We start from the raw sequence: 27,396 nt of genomic DNA, 5'->3' as shown, positions 1-27,396 counted from the left end.
AAACAAGAGATGTCTAAGAGCAATGACAAGGTCTCAGGACCATGAAGATACTTCAGGAAGACATGATATGCCACAAGTAAGCAGACACCTTACCAGTTACAAGAACTCAAATGTAATTTCTGAGAACTACACTGAAAACATAACCAAAAAAGAATGTGCTGTCATGTATAGGAGTGTTGCAACAAGAGGAAGACGATCAGTATAGATTCTTAAAGGGGAATAGAGAAAAAGAAGTAAACAGAGACCATCTAGGGTAACCTAAAAGGACTGCATCTGGTGAAGACCAACAGAGAAATATCCACTCTGTAGGAGCAGGGACTTGTGAATGTCCTTGAAATCCCTGCCGCTGTGTGTGTTCCAGTCATACTCAGCAAGCAGCATCTCATTACTCACCTGACTTCCCAGCCACACTGCCCTAGGGAAAGACCCTACACGGTGAAAGCACCTAGCCTTGCAACGAAAAGGAACATCCAAAGTATAAAATGACAGACTGGCATTCTGATCTATGCCTCAGCCTTTTTTTTTTTTTTTAAGATTTAATTATTTGACAGAGGGAGACACAGCAAGAGAGGGAACACAAGCAGGGGAGTGGGAGAGGGAGAAGCAGGCTTCCCACCGAGCAAGGAGCCCGATGCGGGGCTCGATCCCAGGACCCTGAGATCATGACCTGAGCTGAAGGCAGACGCTCAACGACTGAGCCACCCAGGTGTCCCTATGCCTCAGCCTTTTAAGAGGGTGAAGCAGTCCCTCCTCAGTAGAGCTCAGCACTCAGGGCCGGATCCTGCATGGTCGCTCACGTGACTTCATGAAGGCATGTTCCTAGCAAAGCCCTGCTGGATTGGCCCGTTGGTCTCTAAACTCCTCCTCATTACTCCCTGATGCCAACTGGTCCCACAGTCAGCTTTCATCCCTCCCCAGGATGAGCTCCTGAGCTGATACTGGTCCCCAGCATTCCAGAAGTCCATGGAGGCAGAGCAGCTCCAGAGCCTTTCAGAAAAGCCCTGCTGTCCATTTTAGGACATGCAGGCAGAATGTTACCCCCCCAGGGCTGAAGTGCAATTTCTCAACTGTCCAAAAACTAGAACGGGGTGGGACTTAGAGCTACCAGATTCACTAGGGTCCACATTCATGCCCTCCCTCACACATTCATTCACACAGCACCAGAATGGGGACCAGATGATTAAAGGTACTGGAGATACAAAGACAAATGATATGGAAGCCGCTGGCCTTGAGGGCATTTTGTATTAGGGTTCTCCAGAGAAACAAAACCAATAGAAGGTTGAGTATGTGTGTGCGTGTGTGTGTGTGTGTGTGTGTGTGTGTGTGTGATTAGAATGAATTCAAATGGAGAGAGATTTCAGAGAATCGGCTCATGTAATGGTGAAGGCTGGCTAGCATGAAATCTGCAGGGGAGGTTGGCAGCCTGAAGAGCCAGGGACGAGTGGACACAGGAGTCTGGAGTCTGAACAGCCATCTGGAGGCAGAACTCCTTCTTGAGGGATCTCAGTTTTTTCTCTTAAGGCCTTCTACTGATTGGATGAGGCGCATTATAGATTATAATCTGCTTTACTCAAAGTCTATTGATTTAAATGTTAATCACATCCAAAAAACACTTTCAAAGCAACATCTAGACTGGTATTTGACCCAACACATGGATACCATAGCCTAGCCAAGTTGACATATTAAAAAAAAAAAATACTGGCAAAACTTGAGCCCAGAGAAGCTAAATGATGGCACTTTACATTAAAGCCTATCAGACTTACTAAAGCTCATCGTTCCTTTATTTTTTAAAAAAGATTTTATTTACTTATTTATCTGACAGAGAGAGAGAGAGGGAGAGAGAGAGCACAAGCAGGGGGAGCAGCAAGCAGAGGGAGCAGCAAGCAGAGGGAGAAGGAGAAGCAGGCTCCATCCCAAGACCCTGGGATCATGACCCAAGAGCGAAGACAGATGCTCAACGGACTGAGCCACCAGGCGCCCATCATTCCTTTATAAAGCTTTTCCACGGTGAGGTGGTGGTCAGAGAAGTCATCATAGCCTATTTTTCATTTCATGTAAAAGTGGTCTTAAGAATTGCTCAGATGTTAAATAACTTGTTTTTTTTGGACCACTACGAGTATAAACCAACTGTCTAAGACTAAGGAAACAGTAATTACCCAGAGAAGCAGAGCGAGATCCAGACTAGCATGCCAGAGTGATTGATTATAAGCAAAGAGGCCTGGACAGGCTGTGGGGTCAGTGCCGTGGGAGAGAGCAGGGGGGCAGGCCGTGTATCCCAGCAGCTAAACAGAGGACCAGGAACCAGAAATCTGCATCTGCAGAAAGGCAGGGCAGGACCCAACAAGGGTCGAGCAGGAGAAAAGCGTGATTAACTCCCAATGCCCTTCTAGGTTCTTAATCTCAAGCTACCAGGAACTCAGGCTGGCACATTTGTCCCCAGACAACAGTGACCAGCAGGGGTGACATGAAGGGGTAAATGAGTGTGCCTTAAACACTGCCCATGCCCTATTTTACTTCACCAACTCACTGTTTGGGGGTATTTGATTGTTTCTAGTTAATCTTATAAGCAAATCTGTGTTGTTGTTTTTTTTCTTCCATACATCCATGCCGATTTCCTTAGCATAAATTTTTCAGAGCAGGAATACCTGGATAAAAGAGGGTGCATTTTTCTGCGTTTGAGGTCTGGCATCTAAGCCCAGGATGCAATCCTAGCTTTGCTGTCAGTGCACTTCCCTGATGTCTATGAGAAATCATTTGACGTCTCTCCATTCCCTCCTGGCCTCATTTAATTCCTCATCCCCTGTAGGTTAAACAACTCATCATGAGGAAGTTGAAGTGAGTGTACGAATGTGGGAGGTGTTGAAATAGTGGAAACTTTAGGGTCACAACAAAGAGAAGGGGAATGGGCTGGGAAGACTGAAAGGTATAAAGGGTGTCACCCAGCCGGTGAAGTCCTCCTCCAGTTTGCGCCTGAGATACGCCTCCAATTTCAACAAGATGCTCAAGGTATTGTCACATCTTATGTGGCTTATTTAAATTGGTTTTCTAGCTTACCTCTCCTTTTCTCAATGTCCTTAGAGCTTCCTGCTTCTTCTTCAGAAATGGCATTTTAGCATTTCTCATAGCCTCTGGGCTATCTAATTACCTGCATCTGGTTTTTCATTGGTGTTTTACCAGTAAGAGATGTGATTCTGTTGCACAGAATTAGGAAGAAAATGAATTATTACAAGCTCATTGAATTTTAACCTGCTGGTTTTGTCTGTGTCCATTATGGCATGGCCAGACTGCCTTTTGAATGGTCTATTTACTGTCCTTAGTTCCCTGGAGAAGATAATCTTTTTGTAGCAGGAATCCTAACATCTTGGTTTGGTATTCTAGAGAGCTTAGCACAGCGCCAGACACATGGCAAGAACTTGTGAAATATTTATCAAATGGCTGCATGTTTTGCCTTAATTTATACACTGATCACAGTATTTTACTAAAAAGAGTTGTAAATGCCATGAGAAAATCAGGAAGACCAAAAAAACATTAGACGGGTTCAATCCTACAGACAGCTGAGCAGTTGCATGTTTATGTTCTCATGTTCCTTCTTCCTCGGGAGCATTTCTTTGGGACAAGGGCGCTATCCAGGACTTGTCAGGAGATCCCCAGGGGGCCCTACCTTCGTAGGTCTCTAGCACCATGGGATCATGCAAATGGAGGCCATAATCCCCTTCCAGGCTCCATGTGGTTGCCCCCACGACACATGCTCCCCAGGCACACACGTGTCCGCATAAGCCTCTCCCAGGTCGGATCTAACCCCAGAGAGATGAACGACCAATCACTAAATGCCTTCAACTGTGGGAGCTGTAGGGATGGAAAGAGAGCTTGAAAAGAGGTCATTTTGCTTAGAACAAGGGATCCAACCAGTTCTCAGTTTACTTGGTGGATCATCAAGCCAGTGCTTTTCCCTCCTTCCCTGCCCCTGTCCCTAAATATGTTTACCCACATTTCTAGCAGCAGGACAATCCAAGTTATTATTCTCCATCCTAATTAGAAACATACGTGCCAGCCCCCCCTCTCTCCCATCCGCCTTCTCTCCTGCTCTCTCCCACCCCAGGCTCCCCTCACCTTTCTACCAAAGTTTCAGAGACATAGGACATAGCCCATCCTTTTTTGAAAATGGCAAGGGTTCTGTGACTTGGTCATCTCAAGACTGAAAATAGGGGACCAGCTGGTGGGCAGGTTGAGGACTTTCAGATGGCCACTGGTTCCATCTCTGAACCTCTGCCCAGACACTGATCTTAGCATCAGGGAGCCCCACACATCCCAGATCCTCTGATTCAAAAACCCCTCGCTCTATAGCCTATGTTTTAAAAAGCAGTATCTGATGCTCAGAGAGGCAAAGGAAATTGTATAATGATGCAATAATCAGAGCAGAAAAGGGAAACAAGCTGACATTTACTAAGTGGTGCTAAGTACTAGGCATGTCGTGAGACACAGTTGAAGAGTGGGTGTTTTTAGTGGTACATAATAGATGTTCTCTTGGGAAGACGTGTAGAAAACAAAACAATCACCTATACATTGAAGAACTTGATATTTAAATGAATTTTAAAACACTCTGCTGCTTCTGAAATGCAAATAATCCTGCAGGTTTTTATGATCTGGTTTGTGGGTGGCAGCAGAATGGTCTTCTCCGCTAGGATGAGCACGGGCATTTCATATTCAGCAAGTTCACAGAGAGCCCATCATCACTGTCCAGACAGCTGCCCCTCTTCCTGTGCTCCCTCTCTTGGCACATGGCACCGTCATATCCCCACCCAGAACCTGGGCTATCGCAGCAGTCTCTTACCTGCCCTTGTCTACCCCTCTCAATCCATTGTCTGCACGAGGGCCGATGGAGGTCTTTGCAAAACACAGTTTTGATCATATGAACCTTTTTAAAGACAGCACCATGGTCTTCAGCCTGGTGTAACTTCCACCACTCAGTCCTAGCCTGCAAACCCCTCTCACCTCTGTCCCCTGTGTGCAGCTCTGCAGCTGGGCTTTGCCTAAATCACTGCATCCCTCACACCTCTAAGCCCCAGTCCACGCTGCCACCTCTGCCTTTAACATCCATACTTGTCCCGGGCACCTTCACCTGCTGACTCCCGTAAGTCTTCATAACCAGCCCAGGTATCAATGCGTACAGGTAATCTCCACCAACAAGAATAGACAGGAAGTGGTTCTCAAGTGTAATTTTAAATTTTCTAGTGGCCATATTTTAAAAAGTAAGAAGCTGATAAAATTAGGTATAATACTACATTTCATTTACTGACATATCCTAAATATTACCATCTTAGCACACATAATCAATATTTTACAATTATTACTGAGATGCTCTATATTCTTTTTTTCCTACTAAATCTTCAAAACCCAGTGTTTATTTTACTCTTATGACACATCCTAGTTTGGACTAGCCACATTTCAAATGCTCAACAGCCGATGTGGAGAGTAGCTACCACATTGGACATGATAGCACTAGAACATTTAAGAATCACCTAAAGATCTTAATGAAAGCACAGAATCCTGTGCTATGCTTCCAAAGCTTCTAGTTCATTTGCGGGTGGGGGGGTAGTCTAATTCTGGAGGTCTGGAGTAGGGACCAGAAATGTTCATTTTCAACAAGAACACCACGTGTTCCGATGTTTCTTTTCCTCCTCAAGAAACGTGGCTTAATAATTACATGCAGCAGTTTGGAGTTAGGCCCGTAGGAATTTGTGTCCAAACTCCACCATATAAGAGTTGTGTAACTCAGGGACATCAAGTCTGGGTCTCCTTACCTGCAAAGCGAGATGATGCTCATAACACCTACCCAGAAACTTGCGGCATTCAATGGATATTGTATTTACAACAGTCAGCATGACACCTGGCGCATATCTAACAATGGCAGCTCCTAGATGGATACACCGGTCCCAGCATGCCCACCTTATGGGCAAGATGTCCCTCCCATCGTCTCCTAACTCTGTGCTTCCCTACGCCATAGCCCACTCTCTCTGTGGCCATCACCCGCATGTTGGCCTGTGTCCTCAACTCGAGGACAGAAACTAGCTATCGGGCATTTCCACATCCCTTTGCCTGACACATAGCAGGGGCTCCGTGCTCATCATTTCTCAGGAATTGAACTTAGGTTGATTAACTGGCTTTCCCCTAGTGGAGCAAAACTCGTCACATAAAAGTACCTCAAGCTCAGGGCGCCTGGGTGGCTCAGTCGTTAAGCGTCTGCCTTCGGCTCAGGTCATGATCCCAGGGTCCTGGGATCGAGCCCCGCATCGGGCTCCCTGCTCGGCGGGAGGCCTGCTTCTCCCTCTCCCACTCCCCCTGCTTGTGTTCCCTCTCTCACTGTGTCTCTCTCTGTCAAATAAATAAATAAAATCTTAAAAAAAAAAAAAGTACCTCAAGCTCTTGTATAGCAAGGAATAAGCAAATACAAATTGCATGTAGCACTGTTCTAACACTCTTCTCTTTAAAGTCTGTCACAGAAAGCTTTGCCAGAGTGATCCATGGCTTGACAGTGGGGCACCTGACAGATCACGTTATTCAAAGAAGCAAGAGAATGATTCTGGATACTCTGGGTGTTGGCTTCCTGGGAACCAGTACAGAAGTGTTTCACAAAGCCAGCGAATACAGTAAGGTAAGAAGCTCGGTGTCTACTTTAGATATAAAACCAAATGCCTGCTCATGAGGTATCCCACCAATGTGCCCGGAGATACGTGTTCATGGTCTGTTATTCTACTCTTTGTTTTAGAGATAGTACTTGGTGTGTGTAGCATTGTTGTATATGGTTTTATGCTCTATTTATGAGTTTTAATACTCATCTATATTCTTCACTAAGTTACTGTCTAAAGACCAATCTTAGGAATAGCATCTACCCCAATAGCATCTACCATTTATTCATGCAAGGACTTTAAGAGTCTCTGGAGAAAAAGCTGGTTCAGCACTCTGAGCAGAGTGGGTGTGTATGTGGGAGACGGAGCACCCACTCTCCAAAGGATGTACTTGGTATAGACAATTGGTCCACCTTCCCTGGTATTTACCCTCAAGGAATAAATAAGAATAAATTCAGACTCCATCCCCTGGCACACCTGTGGATCTCAGCCTGGGACAGAGCCCCAACATCTCCTCTCCCTTCCGTGGGGAAATTTGTGTATTCTTCTACAAGGAAGAGAAAATTCCAATGGTTTACCAGGCTGCGATTCAGCACAAAGTATTGAAATAGGCACCGTTAAAGTATTGCCTCCAAAGATGAGAAACAGCTCTTGAAGTGGTGACTGGCATGTCGTGTTTTCACTCTGTATCACTGATTGATATTCTTTGGTTCCAGATCTACAGTTCCAACATGTCCAGCAGTGTTTGGGGTCGACCAGACCTAAGACTCCCTCCATCATATGCTGCTTTTGTGAACGGTGTGGCTGTAAGGAGGCTTACGTATCTTTCAACTGTGAGACAATAATAATTTCAGAGCCAGGAAATAGCTCAGAAATTGTTCGGTTTCCATATTTCACGGATGAGTTACTGAAGTTCAGAGAGATGAAGTGGTCTGTCCTCTCTTCTATGTAGTTACTTCATTTTTTGTGTTTGACAGTGAATTGATGCTTTTCAAACAAATTGTGAAGCACAGGAAATAAGATGGAGGACTTAGATAAAACACCCTAAGGTATCTAAACTTTGAATATAGATAGCAAAAAATATAAAACTCGGTATCTAGACCCAGTTCCTTTTGTTGTAACCAGTGCCAGTTTCTGTTCAATAACCAGCTTTTCACCCATCCATTCATTCACCAGATATTTATTGAGAAAGAAACAATGGCCATATGGTGTCTACATTTTCTGAAGCAAAAATCAGCACTTTTCATCTGATGACTTTTTTTGCTTTGTGTGTCAGCGGCAGTCTGTATCTATATACAAGATATAATTTAGACGTGAATGTGTTGGGACTTCTGAGATATTTTTATGGTTTGGGACAGTAGCTCAGAATATTGAAAGTCAAATCCAGCAGTGCATCCAGGAGTAGATGTCCAGCGTCCAGACCAGCCACATCCAATAGACATGGAATTCTACTTTTTTTTAAGATTTTATTTATTTATTTATTTGAGAGAGAGAGAGTGAGCACAAGAGGGAAGGAGAGGGAGAAGCAGGCTCCCCGCCTAGCAGGGAGCCCGATGTGGGGCTTGATCCCAGGACCCTGGGATCATGACCTGAGCCAAAGGCAAATGCTTAACCGACTGAGCCACCCAGGCACCCCTGGAATTCTATTTTTTTTAATGTTTTATTTATTTATTCATGAGAGTCAGAGAGAGAGGCAAAGGCAGAGGCAGAGGAAGAAGCAGGCTCCCCGCCTAGCAGGGAGCCCGATGCAGGACTTGATCCCAGGACCCTGGGATCATGACCTGAGCCGAAGGCAGATGCTTAACCATCTGAGCCACCCAGGTGCCCCCCCTGGAATTCTATTTTTAAGTGAACTTCTGGTTATTACTATTTCGTATAAGGGATAAGCTAATGGCTAGGATGAAGAAGAATCAAACCTATAGCAGAAAATAATGATTTTAAAATATAGCTTAATAGTTAATCTGGGTTCAAAAGTCCTTGCAACTTCCCTGTAAATTTAAAATTATTTCATAATGAAAAGGTACAAAAATATATGGCCTGATATGGAATAAATGATATTAAACTTCTGGTGCAACTTATTTGAAGGGTGGGGGAGGGAGAGAGGAACCACCACCTAATTTCATAGCCTTATTTTTAAGGGAGATACAGCTCTTCCCAGGGGCTGTGCCAGAGATTTCTGGCCACCTGGGTAAGATCCAAGCCCACTGGGGGCTCTCTAGTTACTCCCCAAAGTCCTGTCTGCTCTAGGCAGAGGACAGCATGTCTCAGTGCCCAGCCACATGATTAAGAATTACAGCCAGCTTCTAGGTTTTATTTTCAGATAATCAGATCTAAAAAATCTCACATCAAATAAAGTTATTATGAAACTAAACCCTTACTGGTCACTGCATTTAGAGAAATATTATTTTTTTGGTTTTTGGTTGTTGTGTGTCTGTTTACATAGATTCACTCAATGGATTTTGATGACACATGGCATCCCGCCACCCACCCTTCTGGAGCTGTCCTTCCTGTCCTCATGGCTTTAGCAGAAGCTTTCCCTTCAAGTCGAACATTTTCTGGCCTTGATCTGCTGCTGGCTTTCAATGTTGGGATTGAAGTACAAGGCCAATTATTGCATTTCTCCAAAGAAGCCAGTGACATACCAAAGAGGTACGGAGAGAATCTGCCCCATCCAGAGACAGACACATGCCCCCTTCACCTGTTGATCATTATCTCTGCGGAGCCTTCTGACATAGAGCTTAGCTCAGTTGAAAATATTAACATTAGTGCTGACAGCTAAGTCAATTTTCCAGTCACATATCAAACCATATATCCATATACAAAGGTGTGACTTCAGAAGTACTAATGAAAAGTCTCCTTTGGGTTTAGAGGGTCAAGCAACCATGAGCATAAAATTAATTGGGGCCTCTAGTCCGAGGATGATTCATGTCATTTTGGCATCCACGGGTACTGTGAATCTTCCTAATCCCATCTCAAAGTAGAATCTACTTTGATATTTGCTAAGGTCCTTCAGACTGAGAACATTCAGAAGATCTTGAAACTGTTCAACCCACTAATCAAAAATGGTCCCATGTTGACTCTATCATGTAGTTCAATCTTATATTTACTTTTCCAGTTGATCCCGCCTGCTAGGAGAGGAGTAAATTGGAATACTGAGTGAATTTTCAGTTTCTACCAGGCTCTCCATTTTTATAGCTACTTACGTGGGATTTCAGCAAATAACAACTTTTGCCTTTCTGGCAATAATTATTAAAAATTTACTGTGTCAGGCACTATTGTAAGCCTGTAGATTCATTCAAAACTCACGAAACCCTATGAGTAGATATTATGATTTTATGGGAGAGGAAACAGGTGCAGAGAGGTTGAGTGACTTTGCTAAGATCACACAGCTAGTAAGTGGCAGAGCTGAGATTTGAACCTAGGCAGCAGGCCTGCGGCATCCACACGCCTGACCACTAACTACACTGCCTCCTGGTGACTGTAAATCTGTAAATCTCCAACTCTTTGCTTTTTTTTTACTTTTCAGATTCCATCCCCCCTCAGTGGTAGGAACTTTGGGTAGTGCGGCGGCCGCATCCAAGTTTTTAGGGCTCAGCATGACAAAGTGCCAAGAGGCCCTGGCTATTGCTGTTTCTCATGCCGGGGCACCCATGGCAAATGCTGCCACTCAGACCAAGCCTCTTCATATTGGCAATGCTGCCAGGCATGGGATGGAATCCGCTTTCCTGGCAATGCTGGGTCTCCAAGGAAACAAGCAGGTCTTGGACATGCAGACAGGCTTTGGGGCCTTCTATGCCAACTACTCCCCACAGGTTCTTCCAAACCTAGATTCCCACACGTGGCTGTTGGACCAGCAGGATGTGGCCTTCAAGAGGTTCCCTGCACATCTGGCCACCCACTGGGTGGCGGACGCAGTTACGTCCGTCCGAAAGCACCTTGTAACAGACAGAGCCCTGCTTCCCACTGACCGCATTGAGAGAATTGTGCTCAGAATTCCAGATGTCCAGTATGTCAACAGGCCCTTCCCAGACTCGGAGCATGAAGCTCGTCACTCGTTCCAGTATGTGGCCTGTACCACACTGCTCGATGGTGGCATCACCGTCCCATCCTTCCACAAATGCCAGATCGACAGGCCACAGGTGAGAGAGCTGCTCAGGAAAGTGCAGCTGGAGTACCCTCGGGACAACCTGCCAAGCTTCAACACACTATACTGTGAGGTAAGTGTCACTCTCAGTGATGGAGCCACCTTCACAGAGTGCTCAGATACCTTCTACGGCCACTGGAGGAAGCCACTGAGCCAGGAGGACCTGCGGGAGAAGTTCAGAGCCAATGCCTCCAGCACGCTGTCCCGCGACACAGTTGAAAGGCTTCTGGAGATCGTAGAGAACCTAGAAGACCTAGAAGATTGTTCTGTGCTAACCACTCTGCTGAAAGGACCCTCTCCACCAGAGATGGTTTCAAAATCTATCCAGCATTTAACAATTCCATCGTACAATCTCTTCTGAGGTTTATCAACATCTAAGTGACTTTATATTGGGGAGAATTTGGTGATTTGCTTTATAAAGCAAGGGTTTACGGTCGATCTGCCCAGGAATAAGGGAAGCAAGGTGGAAAGAGTCCAGAAAGAGAATTGGATTTTTATGGAAGGAGTCTTGTCCTATAAATTTTGCCAGACAGTTCCAGTTACCTAAAGCAAAATAATAAATATGCAAGAAACACAGAGAAATTGATTTTATAAGCATTCATAAGGCTGAAACTCAAGTCACCTGTAATTTGCTTGTAAAGTTAATCTTTACAGAGGAGTTCTTTATGAACTTCATGAACCTCAAGATGTAGGAGGAATTTGAACCTACATGTAAATTTGCTGACAGTGGAGAAGGCCTCTGGCCTGTTGTGCCACCAACAGATTTCTTAGACCACGGGTTTTTACAAACCCTCCACAGTGGAGGGGGTGCTATTGGTTTAAATATAAGGAGTTGGTGGGTCCAAATCCTGCCCCTACAACTTACTAAATGTGACCCTAGGCATGATGCTGGGTAACTCTCTGCCTTGGTTTCCTTATGATAAAGCAGAAATAAAAAGCAGTGTAAAAAGTAAAAGGAGTTTGGCTCTGGAAGCCACGCTGTTAACCACTACAATATATTGCCGTTTGTTACAAAAATTTCTTGGGAAAAATATCATGGATGAAGAGTCTGAGATATAATACAGGACGGCAGCCAAAAAAAAAAAAAGTATATATGTGAGTAATTAAATATTGATTTTGTAAAATAATAGAAATGTCTTATGGGGTTAAAAATTACAACTTTAGCAATAGATATAAGCAGGGAGTTATTATGGTTAATGTAGTCTAAATTCCTTGTGCCATTTGAGAAAAGGGCAAAGCTATTAACTCTAGACTTCGATTTGTAAGTATGCATGTTGACATTTCCAGGTAACCATTATAAGACAGCAGTAGAATGTATCACTTCCAGGTTAATAGAGGGAGAAATTTAAAAAAATAATAATAAAAAATAAAAAAACAGAGGGAGAAATATGGAATAGGAAAAAAAATAATCCAAAGGCAGGCAAGAAAGGAGAAGGAAAAAAATGAAAAATGTAGAACATACAAAAAACACAATATAAAACAACAGGAAAAAATCCAAATATACCTATAATTACAAAAAGAATAAATGGACTAAATACTCCAATTAAAAAATACAAAGATTGTGTATACATTAAAAACAGTGTTTAATAAGTTTATTAGCTTCTAATTTACATATCATTAATTCATCCAGTTTGAGTGTACAGTTCAATGAGTTTTAGTAAAGTTACAAAGTTGTGCAAACATTGCCACAATCCAGTTTTGGAGTACTTCTTTTTTTTTAAGATTTTATTTTTAGTAATCTCTCCACCCAATGTGGGGCTCAAACTCATAGCCCGAGATCAAGAATTGCATGCTCCATCAACTGAGCCATCAGAATACCTGGAGTACCTCTGTCATGCCAAAAAAAAAAACAAAAACTCCTCATGTGGGCCTGCAATTAATCCCCATTCCCACCTCCAGCCCTCAGCAGCCAATGATCCATTTTCTATCTCTATAGTTGTGTCTTTTCCAGATATTTCATATAAATGGAATCATACAGGGGTGCCTGGGTGGCTCAGTCAGTTAAGCGTCTGCCTTCAGCTCAGGTCCTGATCTCAGGGTCCTGGGATCGAGCCCCGACTTGGGCTCTCTGCTCAGTGGGCAGTCTGCTTCTCCCTCTCACTTTCCCTCTGTGCCCTCTCTCAAATAAATAAATAAAATATTTAAAAAAAAATGGAATCACACAATATGTAGTCTTACGTGTCTGGCATCTTTCACTTAGCATAATGGTTTTTTGTTTTTTTTTTTCCCACATATGTATCAGTACTTTATTCCCTTTCATTGCTGAGTACTGTTCCATTGTATGAATATACATTTATTTACCCATTCAGTAGTCGATGGACAGTGGACTGTTTCCAGTTTGGGTCTACTATAAATTATGCTTCTATGATCATCCACATGCATGTCTTGGTGTGAACATATCTTTCTATTTCTCTTAGGTACCTAGGAGTTGGAATGCTGGGTCATTTAGTTAGTACATGTTTAACTTTATAAAAAAAACTCCAGGGGCGCCTGGTGGCTCAGTCCATCAAGTGTCTGCCTTTGGCTCAGGTCATGATCCCGGAGTTCTGGGATCAAGTCCCGCATCAGGCTCTCTGCTCAGTGGGGAGCCTGCTTCTCCCTCTCCCTCTGCCTGCCACTCTGCCTACTTGTGTTCTCTGTCTCTGTCATATAAATAAAATCTTAAAAATAAATAAAAACCAAAAAACTTCTCCAAAGTAGCTCTATCACATTACATTTCTACCAGTAATATATGAGGGTCCCAGTTTCTCCATATCCTTACCAACCCTTGGAATTGTCAGTCTCTTTTATTTTAGCCTGTCTAATGAGTATGTAATGGTATCTCGTTTCAGTTTGCATTTTCCAAATGATGAATTCTTGCCTATTTTTGAGAAATATTGTAATTAGGTTGTCTTCTTATTCAGTTGTAGGAATTCTTTATATATCCTGGGTATAAGTTCTTTATCAGATATATGTTTTACAAACATTTTCCCCCAAGTCTGTGGTTTGTCTTTTCATGTTTTTAGTGGTCTCTTTTAAAGATCAAAATTTTAAATTTCGATCAACTCCATCTTACCATTTAAAAAAATTTTATTAAAAAAATGTAGAAAATAAAAATAAAAATGTTATTGTTCCTGCTTTTGGTGTCATCAGAAGGCTTTTTAAAAATCCAGTTATATAAGTTATTCAAGACTCATAAGGATGCAGAAAAGTCGAAAATAAAAAGATGGGAGAAATATGGATGGAATACTAACCAAAGCAAGCTGGAATAAATAAATGTTAATGTTAGACAAAACAGAACTCAAGCAAAAAGCATTACTGGAAACAAAGAAGGTGACTACATAATGATAAAAAATTCAAATCAGTAGGTAATTAAAATAATTCTAAGTAATACTGAACTATAAGGAGAAATACATGAATCCAATACCATACTGAGAGAATTTTAACACTAATCTCTTAGTAACTGATATCTCAAGAAAACCAAAGATAAACTATATTAAGATTTAAACACTACTTACGTGTTTTATCTAAAGGACATACAGAGAATCTGCACCAAACAACTAGAGATTTCACAATCTTTTAAAAATCTCATAGACCATTTACAAAAAAGGACCATAAGCCATAAAGCAAGTTTTAACAACTTTTCAAAGGACTGGAAGATCTAGATCATTTTCTCTAATCATAATGCAATTAAGTTTAAATTCAATATAAAAAAAGATGATTAGAAAACTTGAAATGTTCAGAAATAAAAATTCCTTGAAGTAACTTTTGGGTCACAGAAGAAATTGTCATAAAAATTATAAAACATTTAGAACCAACCAATAACAAAAATAGTATATATCCAAATTTGTAGGATGTAGCTAAAACAGTACTTAGAAATGTGTAGAATTTTCTATGGCTGGCTCTCTACCACTTGGATTATGCTGTTCGATAAGACATATCATTAATTTGAACAGTAAATAAAACAGGAGATCAAAGTGGTGGTTTCTATTGTGGCCTTCAGATACAATTTAATTATCCTGTCTTTATACAGTTCAGAAATTTCTAGGGGCAAGATCTAAGGGCTAGTAATAATATCCTCAGGTACCCCCTGTTATAAGCAAGACACAGACCCAAAATGGAGTCCTTATGCTAAGTCCCACATCACTAAAATGAGATTTACTTACAGTTTCAGCACTCCCAGAAATGGAATCTCAAACCTGTCATTCAGGAATTTCCAGAACAGCACTAGTTAGGCAATATGCCTGAGAGACCCCTGCCATCCCCTAGAGGAAAGTAATCTTGAAATAATCTATTTTGTCTAATGTAACTTCCTTTTTCCTATTCCTTCCTACCTATAAAGGTCTTTCATCTTATACAGCAACTTGGAGCTCCTTTCTACCTGGCTAGGTTGGATGCTATATGATTCAAATCAATTTTTGCTCAAATAAACTCTTTTTTTTAATGTAATGTAATGTAATATTATTTTTTTTTTTTTTAGATTTTATTTATTTATTTATTTGAGAGAGAGAGAGAGAGAAACAGCATGAGAGGGGATAGGGTCAGAGGGAGAAGCAGGCTCTCCGCCGAGCCGGGAGCCCGATGTGGGACTCGATCCCAGGACTCCGGGATCATGACCTGAGCCGAAGGCAGTCGCTTAACCAACTGAGCCACCCAGGCACCCATGTTATTTATTTATTTGAGAGAGAGAGCCAGAGGACGAGCAAGCAAGTATGAGCAGAAGGGGTAAAGGGAGAGGAAGAGGGAGAGGGAGCGAGAGAATCTCAAGTAGACTCTGTGCTGAGTGCAGAGCCTGAAGCAGGGCTCGATCTCATGACCCTGAGATTACAACCTGAGCCAAAACTAGGAGTCAGATGCTCAGCCGACTGTGCCACCCAGGCACCCCTCAAGTAAACTCTTTAAAAAAATTTAATACAGGGAAACTTGGGTGGCTCAGTCGGTTGAGCGTCTGCCTTCAGTTCAGGTCATGATCCCAGGGTGCTGGAATCGAGTCCCGTGTCGGGCTCCCTGCTCAGCAGTGAGTCTGCTTCTCCTTCTCCCTCTGCCCTTCTCCCTGCTTGTGCTCACTCTCTGTGTCAAATAAATAAAACCTTTAAAAAAAAAAAACTAATACACCTCAGTTTATCTTTTCACACCCTTGATGGATGCTTCAGACAAACAGCAGAGGTTGGGGAAGATGATCTCTCCTCAGGGGACAACAGCACTCAAGGTGACCTTGATATTGGTTATTATGCACACCAAGTTAACTGGCAGGAAAAAATATGAGAGAATATGGGTCTGTAGAGAGAACATAAGGGTCCTCCTCACTGGCAGCCCTGCACACCATCCCCCACCCCAACCCCCCGCCATACCACATACAAAAAAAAAGCAGAGGTAAGAGAGGGAAAGATTGGCTCCCTACATTCCTTTCTAGATGATTCCTTTCTAGGAGGGTCAAAAGCTTGGGCATTTTTGAGCCAGAGTGCTGACAGAGAGCTTTGATGGAATGGAAGAGTTAAATCAAGCCCACTTGTCTCTGAGGTCCATGAAGCTGGAGAACAAGGACGGCCTGTGGGCCACTCACCCTGAGAAAGCCCAAGGTGGGGGCTTGGGCCGCTCTGATCTGCTGTCTAGGCAGTGTGGCAAATGTTTGCTTTTCCCCTTCCATTCACTTGGGGGTGGCAGCAAAGGATGCCACAGTGTTATAGGCTCTATGTGTCGGCGAATGAGTCCTCCACGTGGATCAGGCCGGACCACCAGGGAGAAAACCCACCCGAGACTGGGACCAAAGCTCCAGCTCAGAGAGAGGCACATTCCAGCACCCTCCCTGTGTTTCTGCATCCTCTGCACACGTTCAAGGCCTTAAGTCAAACTACCTGTCACTAGACACACCAAAGGAACCACGATGCTGGCTAGCATGTGTGTTTTGGGGATCCCCAAGACCACACGCACATTCAGGGATCACTAGAAGAATTTAGGGGACTCAGCACAGAGTCGTACCCATGGGTAAGGTTTATTACAGTGAAAGGATACATGACAAGTTCAACTAGAGAAAAAGCCACTGGCAGCATCTGGAGGCTTCGGATGCTCCCTCCCACCAGTCAGGAGACGCACGAGTGTGTTCCTCCCCCCAGGAGTGAAAAATTCACTAAAGTGTGTACACTCTTTCTCCCCGGGGGAGAGACTTAGCACCCAAGGTTTTTAATAGTGTTTGGTCACGTAGGTCCCCTCCGCCCAGCAACGATCATAATCCCAAACTCAAAGAAGGAAAGCAGGTGTTTGGCATAATTGTCTGCTGAACAACTGTCTGCAGTCCTGGCAGAGCGAACTATTTTTATCAGTCAGGGAGTGGGTTAAGGGCCAAGCTCCAGATGCCCGCCAAGGATGAACCTCATGAATGGGCCTTAATAAAGACAGTAGCTTGAGGCCTGCTACATTCTCTTTCCTGCACGTTTCCCATCCCGAAATGCCTTTCTTTCCTATTTGTGTGGTTTTGTAGGGTACAGAAACACGACACAGGAAAATTGGACTTCACCTCCACTCCAGGAATTGTCTCTGCTGTGTAGCAGTGGGAGTTCTACGAGCTGTGTGTTCTATCACAGTGTTAACTAGTCCCAGCAGCTCACAGCTCACAGCTGTCACAGACCAAAGAGCGGTAATGATTTTAGCCCAGGCACTGAAAATGAGACTGTGTGACTTTTCCTTTTTTTTAAGATTTTATTTATTTATTTGAGAGAAAGAGAGTAAGACAGAGCATGAGTGGGGTGAGGGACAGAGGGAGAAGCAGGCTCTCCTCTGAGCAGGGAGCCCAATGCGGGACTCGATCCTGGGACCCTGGGATCATGATCTGAGCCGAAGGCAGATGCTTAACAGACTGAGCCACCCACATGCCCTGAGAATATGTGACTTTAAAGGGAATTTTTATATGTTGTATTTTACAACAACTGTGCTCGGAAGCCTTTATCTAAAAAAGATCTCCCCGTCAGATGAATCCCCTAGGACCCCACCTTTAGGCCTGTAATACCTTATGTAGGGGAACCTCTTTGGAGACGCTTTGTAAATGGTGGGTGTTCATTATCAACAAATTTACATCAAGGGCTTCATATGCCAGAGGATGTTCCTCGTGCGGGTGATAAAGCAGTCAACAAAATAGACAAACACTTCTTATAATCATGAGCTTATAATCCATAAACTGTGAGTAGAGAGACAAGCAAATCAGTACACAGGACAAGGAAAGTGCTCTGTACCTATTCGAGGCCAGCTGTGCTTCCTCACTCCTCCCCTGGTGGGAATGTGAACCTTCCAGAGGTGGAATTCGTAGCTTCTGGTTCTTCCTGGACCGAGACAGAACCTATGACAACAGAAGCTTCATGGCACTGGAGAAATGCAGGACTTCCCTGCACAGAGCAAAGCCACAGGGAACTGAAGGGAGGGGGGCAAGGTCACAGTGAGATCCGCTGCTCTTCCTTCCAACAGAGAATGTGTACCTGTGTGCATGGGCCCGCGTTTGTCGTCTCCTCCCAGCCATATGAAATCTACCTGCGATGTTGCAGGTTTTTATCACCCGGTGAGACTGTTTTATTCTCCCTCTCTTCCCCTACTCTATATTAAAAAAAAAAAAAGTATAGGGATAGTTCCTAGCAAATGAAACACTCCAAAACAGATGAGCATTCCACGGGCTATTCTGGTTCGTGCTAAACCCTGGGTGCCCAGGCGCGGACAGCAAAGAGGACATCAAAAGAATGTATGACACACAGTAACATTAAAAAGTGTCATGGCTTTATCTGAGTCACAGCGAACAGAAAACCTTCACAGAAATCATGAAGATTAGTTTAGTCATCTAGTTGAGTTGTAAATGCAGAAATCAACATCCAGATGTCATCATCTCACTTAAATTCCCCCTGCTTTCTACTGTCCTTCCTATTAAGGACAATTCAACCCATCCCAGTTACAGTTGGTGTCCTTACAGGAGCCAACCTGGAGGTTCAGGAAAAAGCCTTTGGAACAGCCCAATGCCCATCTGTTTGAAACCCGGCTTGAGAGTCATTTCTGACTTTAAAAAATGAAAGATAGAAGTGAAAGTGCGCTTGTGTAGAAACCATGTATTTCTGAATAATTCAGTGATGGTTATTTAATCTTTGAGTCAGGATCACACTGAAAGTACCTCTCAGTAAGTGATAAAATGTGTCCCTCATTTGGTTGGAGCTGTTTTTACTTGAACACGTTCTTCTAAATATTATAACTAAAGCATCACTTTTCAAATCCCTTTGAAAGCCTCCCCTGCCATCTTGCCTCTTTCTCCACACTGCTCCCATGGAGGGGCCGCCTCTGGGCCATTCTGCTGGCAGCATCCTAGCAGGACCCCCCTCCCTGCAGCCCTGTGCGCAGCTGGGCTCCTATACGGCAGTGGCCCCAGCTGCATCATCGAACCTATCAGAAGAGAAGATACCTGGGTGGAAGAAAATGTTTCTTAGGCAATCGACAGCATGACTGTGAAGAGAGTTAAAATGATCAGCTTGCCCTGGCCTCTCAAATGCGGCAGTGTTTGGAACTGAAGCCCACAGGCACTGTGCATGGAAGAAATCTGTTCCAACATGAGGCTTCATTAAATATTCACTTAGTAAGAGAAAATGAAGGCTGTATGTACTCGGATCAATAGGAAATAATAAAAGCAAGGATAATTTGATCAATTCAGCTGAATGATATCATACAAGAGAATTGATATACTGAAAATTTTTTCTTATGGAGTAAGCCAGTGTATTTCGAATGAATACAGTTTCCCTATGATTCAAAGCGAGCTGGTCTCATCACCTTAAAGCACCGTCCCTCACCGAGTCCGGCCCCCACCCCAGTGCCAATTACCAAATACGGCAGGCCCCAAATGGAAGATAATTCGTTAAGCTACCAGGAAAGCAGTCACATTGATACTGATTTGGAGGAAGGAAAATGGGAAAATGCTGTAGAACCTGCTTACCAGGCAGTAAGCTTTTCATCCTTTTCTCCCCCTGCATCCACATGAGTTTCCTGACCCACTGTGACTTCACAGCACGAAGGTGTCAGCTGCCAGGATGTGTGAAATGCAACAGAAAGAGTCCTTTACCGAACTGCTCACGGAGTGGCTCTGGGCCACCCCAAAACCACCTCCAAAGAGAGGAAATCCAGGATTACCTGAGGCAGCTGACAAGAAGAACCTATGAACAATTAATTCTTCAGCAAAGAAGATGAGCACAATAACCCACGATTAGAATGGAAAAATAACATTTCTTTAAGTCTTCTGGGGTTGGCAATGATTTAATTAATTTCTTAACTTCATTTTTAAAAGTCAGAATAGCAACCTGTATTTGTCAAAGTTGCTCAGAGATCCTTCTGTAAAAAGCTGGTGCCAAATGCTGAAACACAAACCTGATCCTTAGGGAATTTACATGGCTTCAATGTAGCCCCTGTAGAAAGTGGATTTTTCGACACCAAGTAATAATAATAAACATTTTTCATCAACAGTAAAATTCTGAAGATACAAGGTGGGATACCCATCATGATAATAATTTTTGCTAAATATTTCAAGTGTGGTACGAAGTAGAAATATAATTTTTAAAGAGCATTTGAGATAACTTCAGTCCTCCTAAAAACAAAACTGTATCTTTATGTATTAGAATAAAAGATTGTTTTATTTATTTATTTATTTATTTTAAAGATTTTATTTATTTATTTGAGAGAGAGTACATGAGAGGGGGGAGGGTCAGAGGGAGAAGCAGACTCCCTGCTGAGCAGGGAGCCCGATGTGGGACTCGATCCCGGGACTCCAGGATCATGACCTGAGCCGAAGGCAGTCGCTTAACCAACATGAGTGGCTCAATTGGTTAAGCATCTGCCTTTGGCTCAGGTCATTTTCCTAGGGTCCTAGGATCGAGCCCCGCATCGGGCTCCTTGAGCCTAAAAGATTGTTTTAAAAACCACTGTAATTTGTGCTCGCTTCGGCAGCACATATACTAAAAACCACTGTAATTTTTTGATTGATTTACAAGTGACACCATTTGAGATGTGAAAATTAATTTTAACATCAGACCTCAAGGGCAATAATCTTTACAAAGTTGTCTCAGGGCATACCTATTTGCAGTGAAAGAAAAAAAGACTAAGTCTACAAGACACCAGCAGCTCAAATAAAATTAATAATTAATCTCCCTTATGTTCCCCCCAGGTTTTGTAAAGAGATATTTAAATTTATGTTGTATATATAATGTGTAGCAAGTCTCCAATGCCTGATATCCATGCCTCCTAGTATTCGTTCCCTTTTGTAGACTCCTCTCTTTGAATCTAATCTCCCTTTTGATCAATGGAATGTGGCAGAGGTGACACTGAGGGACATCTGTGGCTAGAGCATAAGAGGAAAGCGTGGCTCTCTTGGAATGTTGTTCTGAGGGTTGCCAGCTCTCATGTGAGAAGCTCAAACACCCTGGGGTCTAGAGGTTACCAGGAAGCCCAAGATCGCCACAGGGAATGGCCAGATGGCTGCTCATCTGTTCCAACCAATCCCAGCTTAGGCACCAGACATGGCATGAAGACACCAGGGTGATGACTTCCAGCCCAGTCATGCCTTCAGATGCCTGCAGCTCCAGCCACCATGCAGCTTGCCAGAGAGATCTCAAGCGAAGCTCAAGCTAAGCCTAGTCGACCAAAAGAACCAGGAAAGACAATAAATTATAGTTGAAGACGCTAAATTTTGGTGGTGCTTGTTACCCAGCAATAGATATCTGGAATACTTTGTATGTAAAATAGCAGTAAGCAACCTGTTCAGATAGACATGTGAGTATCCACAGCACCACACTCCTTATCTAAAACAATGATTTCTGATTCTCACTGTAGGACATCTCCAAACCACCTCCAAAGATTTCAAGAATATTGTGAACATTTAAAGTAATCTTAAAATAGCGGCGCCTGGGTGGCTCAGTCAGTTAAGCGCCTGTCTTCAGCTTGGGTCATGATCCTGGAACCCTGGGACTGAGCCCTGAGTCAGGCTCCCTGCTCAGCGGGTTGGGGGGACTGCTTCTCCCTCTCCCTCGTGCTCTCTCATGTGCGCTCTCTCTCTCAAATAAATAAAATCTTAAAACAAGATTATTTTTTAAGATTTATTTATTTGAGAGAGAGAGAGAGCAAGCAGAGGGAGCAGCAAAGGGAGAGGGAGAAGCATGCTCCCTGCTGAGCAAGGAGCCCGATGCGGGGCTCGATCCTAGGACCCTAGGAAAATGACCTGAGCCAAAGGCAGATGCTTAACCAATTGAGCCACCCACGTGCCCCCCAAAATAAATAATCTTAAAATAAGGGTGCCTAGGTGGCACAGTCAGTTAAACATCCATCTGACTCTTGATTTTGGCTCAGGTCATGATCTCAGGGTCATGAGATCGAGCCCTGTGTCAGGCTCATGCTCAGGGAGGAATCTGCTTGAGATTCTCTCTCCCTCTGCCCCCTCACCCCTGCTCGTGTGTGTGTGTGTGTGTGTGCGCTCACGTGCACGCCTTCTCTCAAGAAAGAAAGAAAATCTTAAAAAATAATAATCTTAAAATAAAACTGATTTTAAGTGTTTGAACAAACTAAACAAACTAAAACTGTTTAGTCTGAAAAAGATCAATATATAACACACAGTTCCTTATGAGGGGATTAAACAAAAAGAAGTAAAAAACATCTAAGGCAATCATACTTGTAAATCAACCATTTATTTTAAAAGGTAGAGTCACCTATCTATAAAGTGATTCCTGCACTGAAAAGGTCCAGAAACAGGCAACCCTCCACTGTGATTTCCAGCGTCTCAAGGCCTCAAAACGTGGGCTGCAGGCCACCTGTCACCTGGGAGCTGAATCAGCACCTGCGCTGTAACAAGATCTCCAGGTGATTCACATACCTATTAAACTTAGAGACATGCTTTTATAGAGCAGTGGTTCCCAAACTTGTCTGCATATGAGAATCATATGGGAATCTTAAAAATTCCAAAATCCAGAGCATGGGGACACAGGCACTGGTGGTTTTAAAGTCCTCCAGGTGATTCCAGGTGCAGCCAAGTCTGGGAATGACTGGTGACTCCTCATAAAGCACTGGTTCTCAAACTTGGCCGCACAGTGGGAGAACCTGTGGCGCATCAAAAAGCACTACCATCTGTTTCCAGCCCCAGGAAGTCTGACGCGACTGGTCTCAGGTGTGACCCAGACACCGAGACTTTTTAAAGGCTTCCCAAGTGACTTTCATGTGCAGCAAAGTTTGAGAACCATGATCTAGAACCTGGCACAGAAGCTTCAAGATGGTAGCTAAGTCTGCACCGCTCTTTCTGCAAAGGGCTTTAAAGTCAGTGAACGTTAATTAAAATGAACGGCTGGTCTCACAGCTTTCAGTTAACTCACCGGTATAATGACAGCTTCAAGCTTGCTGGAGTTCAGGTCTGCCAAATCTTGTATGTCCCCATGGGCTCTCCTGGCATTTTCCTCCAGCACATTTCTCTTCTCTTCTGCTGGGCTCTCTTTCAAGTGATTAACAATGTACATCTGCTCAGCATTAGGAGCAAATAGCTTCACCTTCAAAAATAGAAATAAAAACAAATGATGTCATTGCCTCTATGAAAATAATCAAGCAAATCAACCTCAGAGCCTAAACCAGGAAGGAAAGTCAGAAAACCACTAAGTAATTCTGTATGCCTTCAGGGCCAACACCAACTACAAATAGCAGCCACAAGGAAGAACTGCAGGGGACTTCTGCGGGGGTCGGGGGTCGGGAGGAGAGCTATAAATTAGCTTCTAGAAAGAAAGAACAGAAAGAGACTGATTTCCAAATGCATACATACACATATCTATCTATCTATCCACACACACAGCCATATATGTGTGTATACATATGTATATAAATTACATAGCCCTTGAACAATACAAATCCATGCATTGAAAATTTGTGTATAGGGCGCCTGGGTGGCTCAGTTGGTTAAGCGACTGCCTTCGGCTCAGGTCATGATCCTGGAGTCCCTGGATCGAGTCCCGCATCGGGCTCCCTGCTCGGCAGGGAGTCTGCTTCTCCCTCTGACCCTCCTCCCTCTCATGCTCTCTGTATCTCATTCTCTCTGTCTCAAATAAATAAATAAAATCTTTAAAAAAAAAAAAAAAAAAGAAAATTTGTGTATAACTTTGACTACCCATAGCCTACTGTTGACCTAAAGCCTTACTGATAACATAAACTGTTAACACAGATTTTGTATGTTACATATATTATATACTGCAGTCTTACAATGAAGTAAGCTAGAAGAAAATGTTAAGGAAATCATAAATGAAAGTACATTTACAGCTGTACTGTATTTATATTAAAAAAAATTCTGTTTAAGGTGACCCACACAGTTCAAACCTGTGTTGTTCAAGGGTCAACAGTACATGCTTTTTAAAGAGATGGAAGAGAGGATTTTATTTTATTTTAAAGATTTTATTTATTTATTTGTTAGAGAGATCACAAGCAGGGGGAGCGGCAGGCAGAGGGTGAAGCAGGCTCCCCGCTGAGCAAGGAGGCTGATGAGATGCGGGGCTCGATCCCAGGACCGACTGAGCCACCCGGTGTCCCGAGAGGATTTGATTTTATAGATAGAAACATAGAGGGCTCAAAACCATGGGAGAGTTGAATAAATCTATCTTTAAAGTCTTTCTAAAGCTGGGATTCTCAAGCCTGCTGCATATTAGAATCACCTGGAGAGGTTGAGGCCCTGTTACATGGGAATCTCTGGGACAGAAGCACTAGCTTGGGCATTGGTATGTCTTAAAATCTCCTGAGGTGATTCCATCATTTGTCAGGGTTGGCAACCATTGAACTAAAGCAAATGGGAAATAAAACTCACAAACTCAGGGCTCTAAGTTAAAATCTCATGGGTTTTATTTATTTATTTTTTTTAAGATTTTATTTATTTATTTGAGAGGGAGCGCATGAGCTCGATCCCAGGATCAGGGCCTGAGCTGAAGGCAAACACTTAACCGACTGAGCCACCCAGGTACCCCTAAAATCTCAGGGGTTTTAATGCCAAAAACCCAAAGCAGACCATTTGGAAGCTCTTACTTGATCTACTTCCAGGCATTCAACCCAACGAAGCTCTGGATTATCACCCCCAGTCTGCCATCAGAAACAGTTCCTCTTTCCCCAAAAGCTAGATCCTGCAGGGGCAGTGATCCGGGGAGACATGAGGATTAGGAGGCAAGGAAGGAAGTGCAGGGTAGGCACCTATATATTGGGGCCCTAAGTGTCACACCTTCTTCACTGACCTCTACCCCACCCCAAAACTTGCAGGTCCACCTCTCCAGGAACTAGATAAGGCTGGTCTGAGTCAAATGTCCCTTGACTTTGAGAAGGCATCATTAGGACTAGAAAGCATACCATCACGTTTTAGCCTCCTGTTATTAAACTTTGTATTTGATTAAAATATATATTAATATTCTAAACATTCTTCCCTGTATTTTTGGTTTTACAAAACTGAGTAATATCTCCTATCCATGGGATAGATCTACGGGAGAGATTCTAAGCACATATATATCCCATTATTAGTAAAAAGAAAAAAAAGCTTCGAACATTCTGAAGGGCAAGAAAGATGAAAAAAAAAATGTGGATTGGTTTTTAAACCAGTAATTCTGGAAACAGACTGGCTTGCAGTTGCTTCGTGAAATTAACCAGATCTACCTGCCCAAGGTGGAGGTGAAGATAAAAATTTAAACTTCACCTAAACTCTACCCTCCCCCAGAATCCTATAACTATTTTTTCCTTTGAGGAGATGCTATACAGTTCCACTGGTGGGCAACAGTTCAATGGTTGATGAACATGATTTTATCAGACTACAGTATTCTTCTGAGTGTTCTTAAGCTAACTGAGCAAGGACCCAAGGGAAACCAACTGGATTAAAATTCAAACTATTTTTTGATGGATCTTCCAAGATTTAAAAACCATGAACTAGAGAGAAGTCAGTACAATGAGGTATCAGGCAACAACAGTCTATAAGCATCTTTAGCCTGGGATGCTGGGGTCATAGCCAAAAGGAACAGAAGGCAGAACCAGACCCGAGCAGATGGGAGCTACTGAGAGGCTGAGTTAAGGCTAATATGAGGGACTGCTTTCTCACCATTAAAGCTCCCTGCAGGCGGAATGAAGAGACTGCAGTCCCAAGAGAGGAGAGCCCCACCACTGACCATGGTCAACTTGAAACTTGTCTCTATAGCTCTCGGAAGTCCTGAGTAGGATGGGAAGCTCCACTGGCCCTCTAGCCTATGATCCCATTATTTGTATACTGTTACTCTGGAGAGCTGTTTCAGTGGTAAGTCATGCTCAAGTAAATACCCTCTGGGAATCCTGTGGGTGTCCTGTCAAACTGAACATTACATTTCAGCTGTCATAGCTAGGATGTGTTGTGCCCTCCCCTCCCCACCCCCAACTTGTGTGGGTCTTTGGAGAGGTCAGTTTAGCCTTGGTGATTCTGAACTGAGCCATGGCATGCAGGAGAGCTAGGATTGCACCCACCTAAACACTTAGGTAAGTGGGTGTTAAAATGGTACCCTGCCTGAATCTCCACAGAATTTCCTAAGCTGGTGCAGCAAGTGGGAGAAGGGGAAGGAGGTTGGGTGGGGGAGGGACTAATTCCCATCAGCGCTCAGAGAGCCTAGCAGGCGTGAGGAAGCCAGTGCTGCTCCCTCCATCCCCAGCGTGGGTCATGTGGTCGCCTATGAACTCACTTACTCCAGTATCCTTACAAATACTATGATGGTTCACAAGTGTTGTGGGTGAAGTGAAGGTAAGCTGCTCTCTTGTAAAACAAGTAACTATAAGTTATAACGCTTTTAATGTGCTATTTATAGACATAAGTCAATATCTTTGTATAAAAGTATGGCAGGCCATGGATATCTCACCAGAAGCAGGGCGGTTGATCCCATTGTTTTCTTGAGCTGGATGAAGGGTCAAAGAAGGGTAATGTAGAATCTTCTGCCCCACTGAAGCGGGCGATCCCAACAAGGAAGAACATGGGGGGGGGGGGGGGGGGGGGGGGAAGGGGTGGAGTGGATCAAATAGCGTAGTATCGTGGGCCGTGCATTGCGTTGGCCATTGGCTCAGGTCGGGTGAGGACCAATCATTCCTCCATGATTGTCTTCCTCACGGCACCACCACCGCCAAATAAAGATTCTTTCACTCAAATGTTTGCTGTCACCTAGTCTGGACCCTGTGTGGCGGAGTGAGGGTTCCGTGCTAGAGAATCCAAAGGAGGGGCCCAAAGATGGACTCTTTTGGTGGTGGTGGTGGTGGCTTGGTTTGGGTGGGAGTTGTTGAGCGCAGGTCAGAAAAATAGCTCCAAAGAAGCGGTGAACTTTAAACTGAGACGCGGGACCAGAAGCACTGGGCATTCTGGGTCTGTTTCAGAAAAAGGAGGCCCCGAGGCCCGGATGGAGCGCTCCAAGAAGCCGGACCCAAGCGCCTTCCCGGCCGGCAAAGTTTTGAAAGCCGCCACCCTGCGGGCCGCTGCGGCAGGGAAAACGGTCCGCACGAAAGGGCTTCGCTCCCTCGGGCTCAGGAAGGCGTCCGACGCCACGGGGCGGAATCTCCGGCCAGGGAGAGGGCGGGACCGGCCGGACCCAGGCGGCCGAGTCCGGGGTTGGGCGTGGCTCCGCGCATGCTCAGCGCGCG

General features: G+C 43.8%; 1 protein-coding gene across 1 annotated transcript; it reads left to right on the top strand.

The window, feature by feature from the left end:
- Positions 1 to 22: 22 nt before the first annotated feature.
- On the top strand, positions 23 to 11,131 carry ACOD1 (aconitate decarboxylase 1). Its single transcript, XM_044913467.1, has 5 exons — positions 23 to 76; positions 6,491 to 6,652; positions 7,343 to 7,432; positions 9,070 to 9,275; positions 10,153 to 11,131. The coding sequence occupies exons 1-5, from the start codon at positions 23 to 25 to the stop codon at positions 11,129 to 11,131; spliced, it is 1,491 nt and encodes a 496-aa protein (XP_044769402.1).
- Positions 11,132 to 27,396: the final 16,265 nt, after the last annotated feature.

Source organism: Neomonachus schauinslandi, chromosome 3 (assembly GCF_002201575.2).
Source record: "Neomonachus schauinslandi chromosome 3, ASM220157v2, whole genome shotgun sequence".
Lineage (NCBI taxonomy): Eukaryota > Metazoa > Chordata > Mammalia > Carnivora > Phocidae > Neomonachus > Neomonachus schauinslandi.
The sequence above is the reverse complement of the archived record's forward strand: the minus strand, read 5'-3'. Positions and strand labels throughout refer to the sequence as shown.

Excerpts from the sequence above, each read along its gene's own strand:
- ACOD1 (XM_044913467.1), top strand. The coding sequence starts at position 23 with ATGACAAGGTCTCAGGACCATGAAGATACTTCAGGAAGACATGATATG. Across the intron at positions 7,433-9,069 it reads CTTTTGTGAACGGTGTGGCT|ATTCACTCAATGGATTTTGA; the intron begins GTAAGGAGGCTT and ends CTGTTTACATAG. Across the intron at positions 9,276-10,152 it reads GCCAGTGACATACCAAAGAG|ATTCCATCCCCCCTCAGTGG; the intron begins GTACGGAGAGAA and ends TTTACTTTTCAG.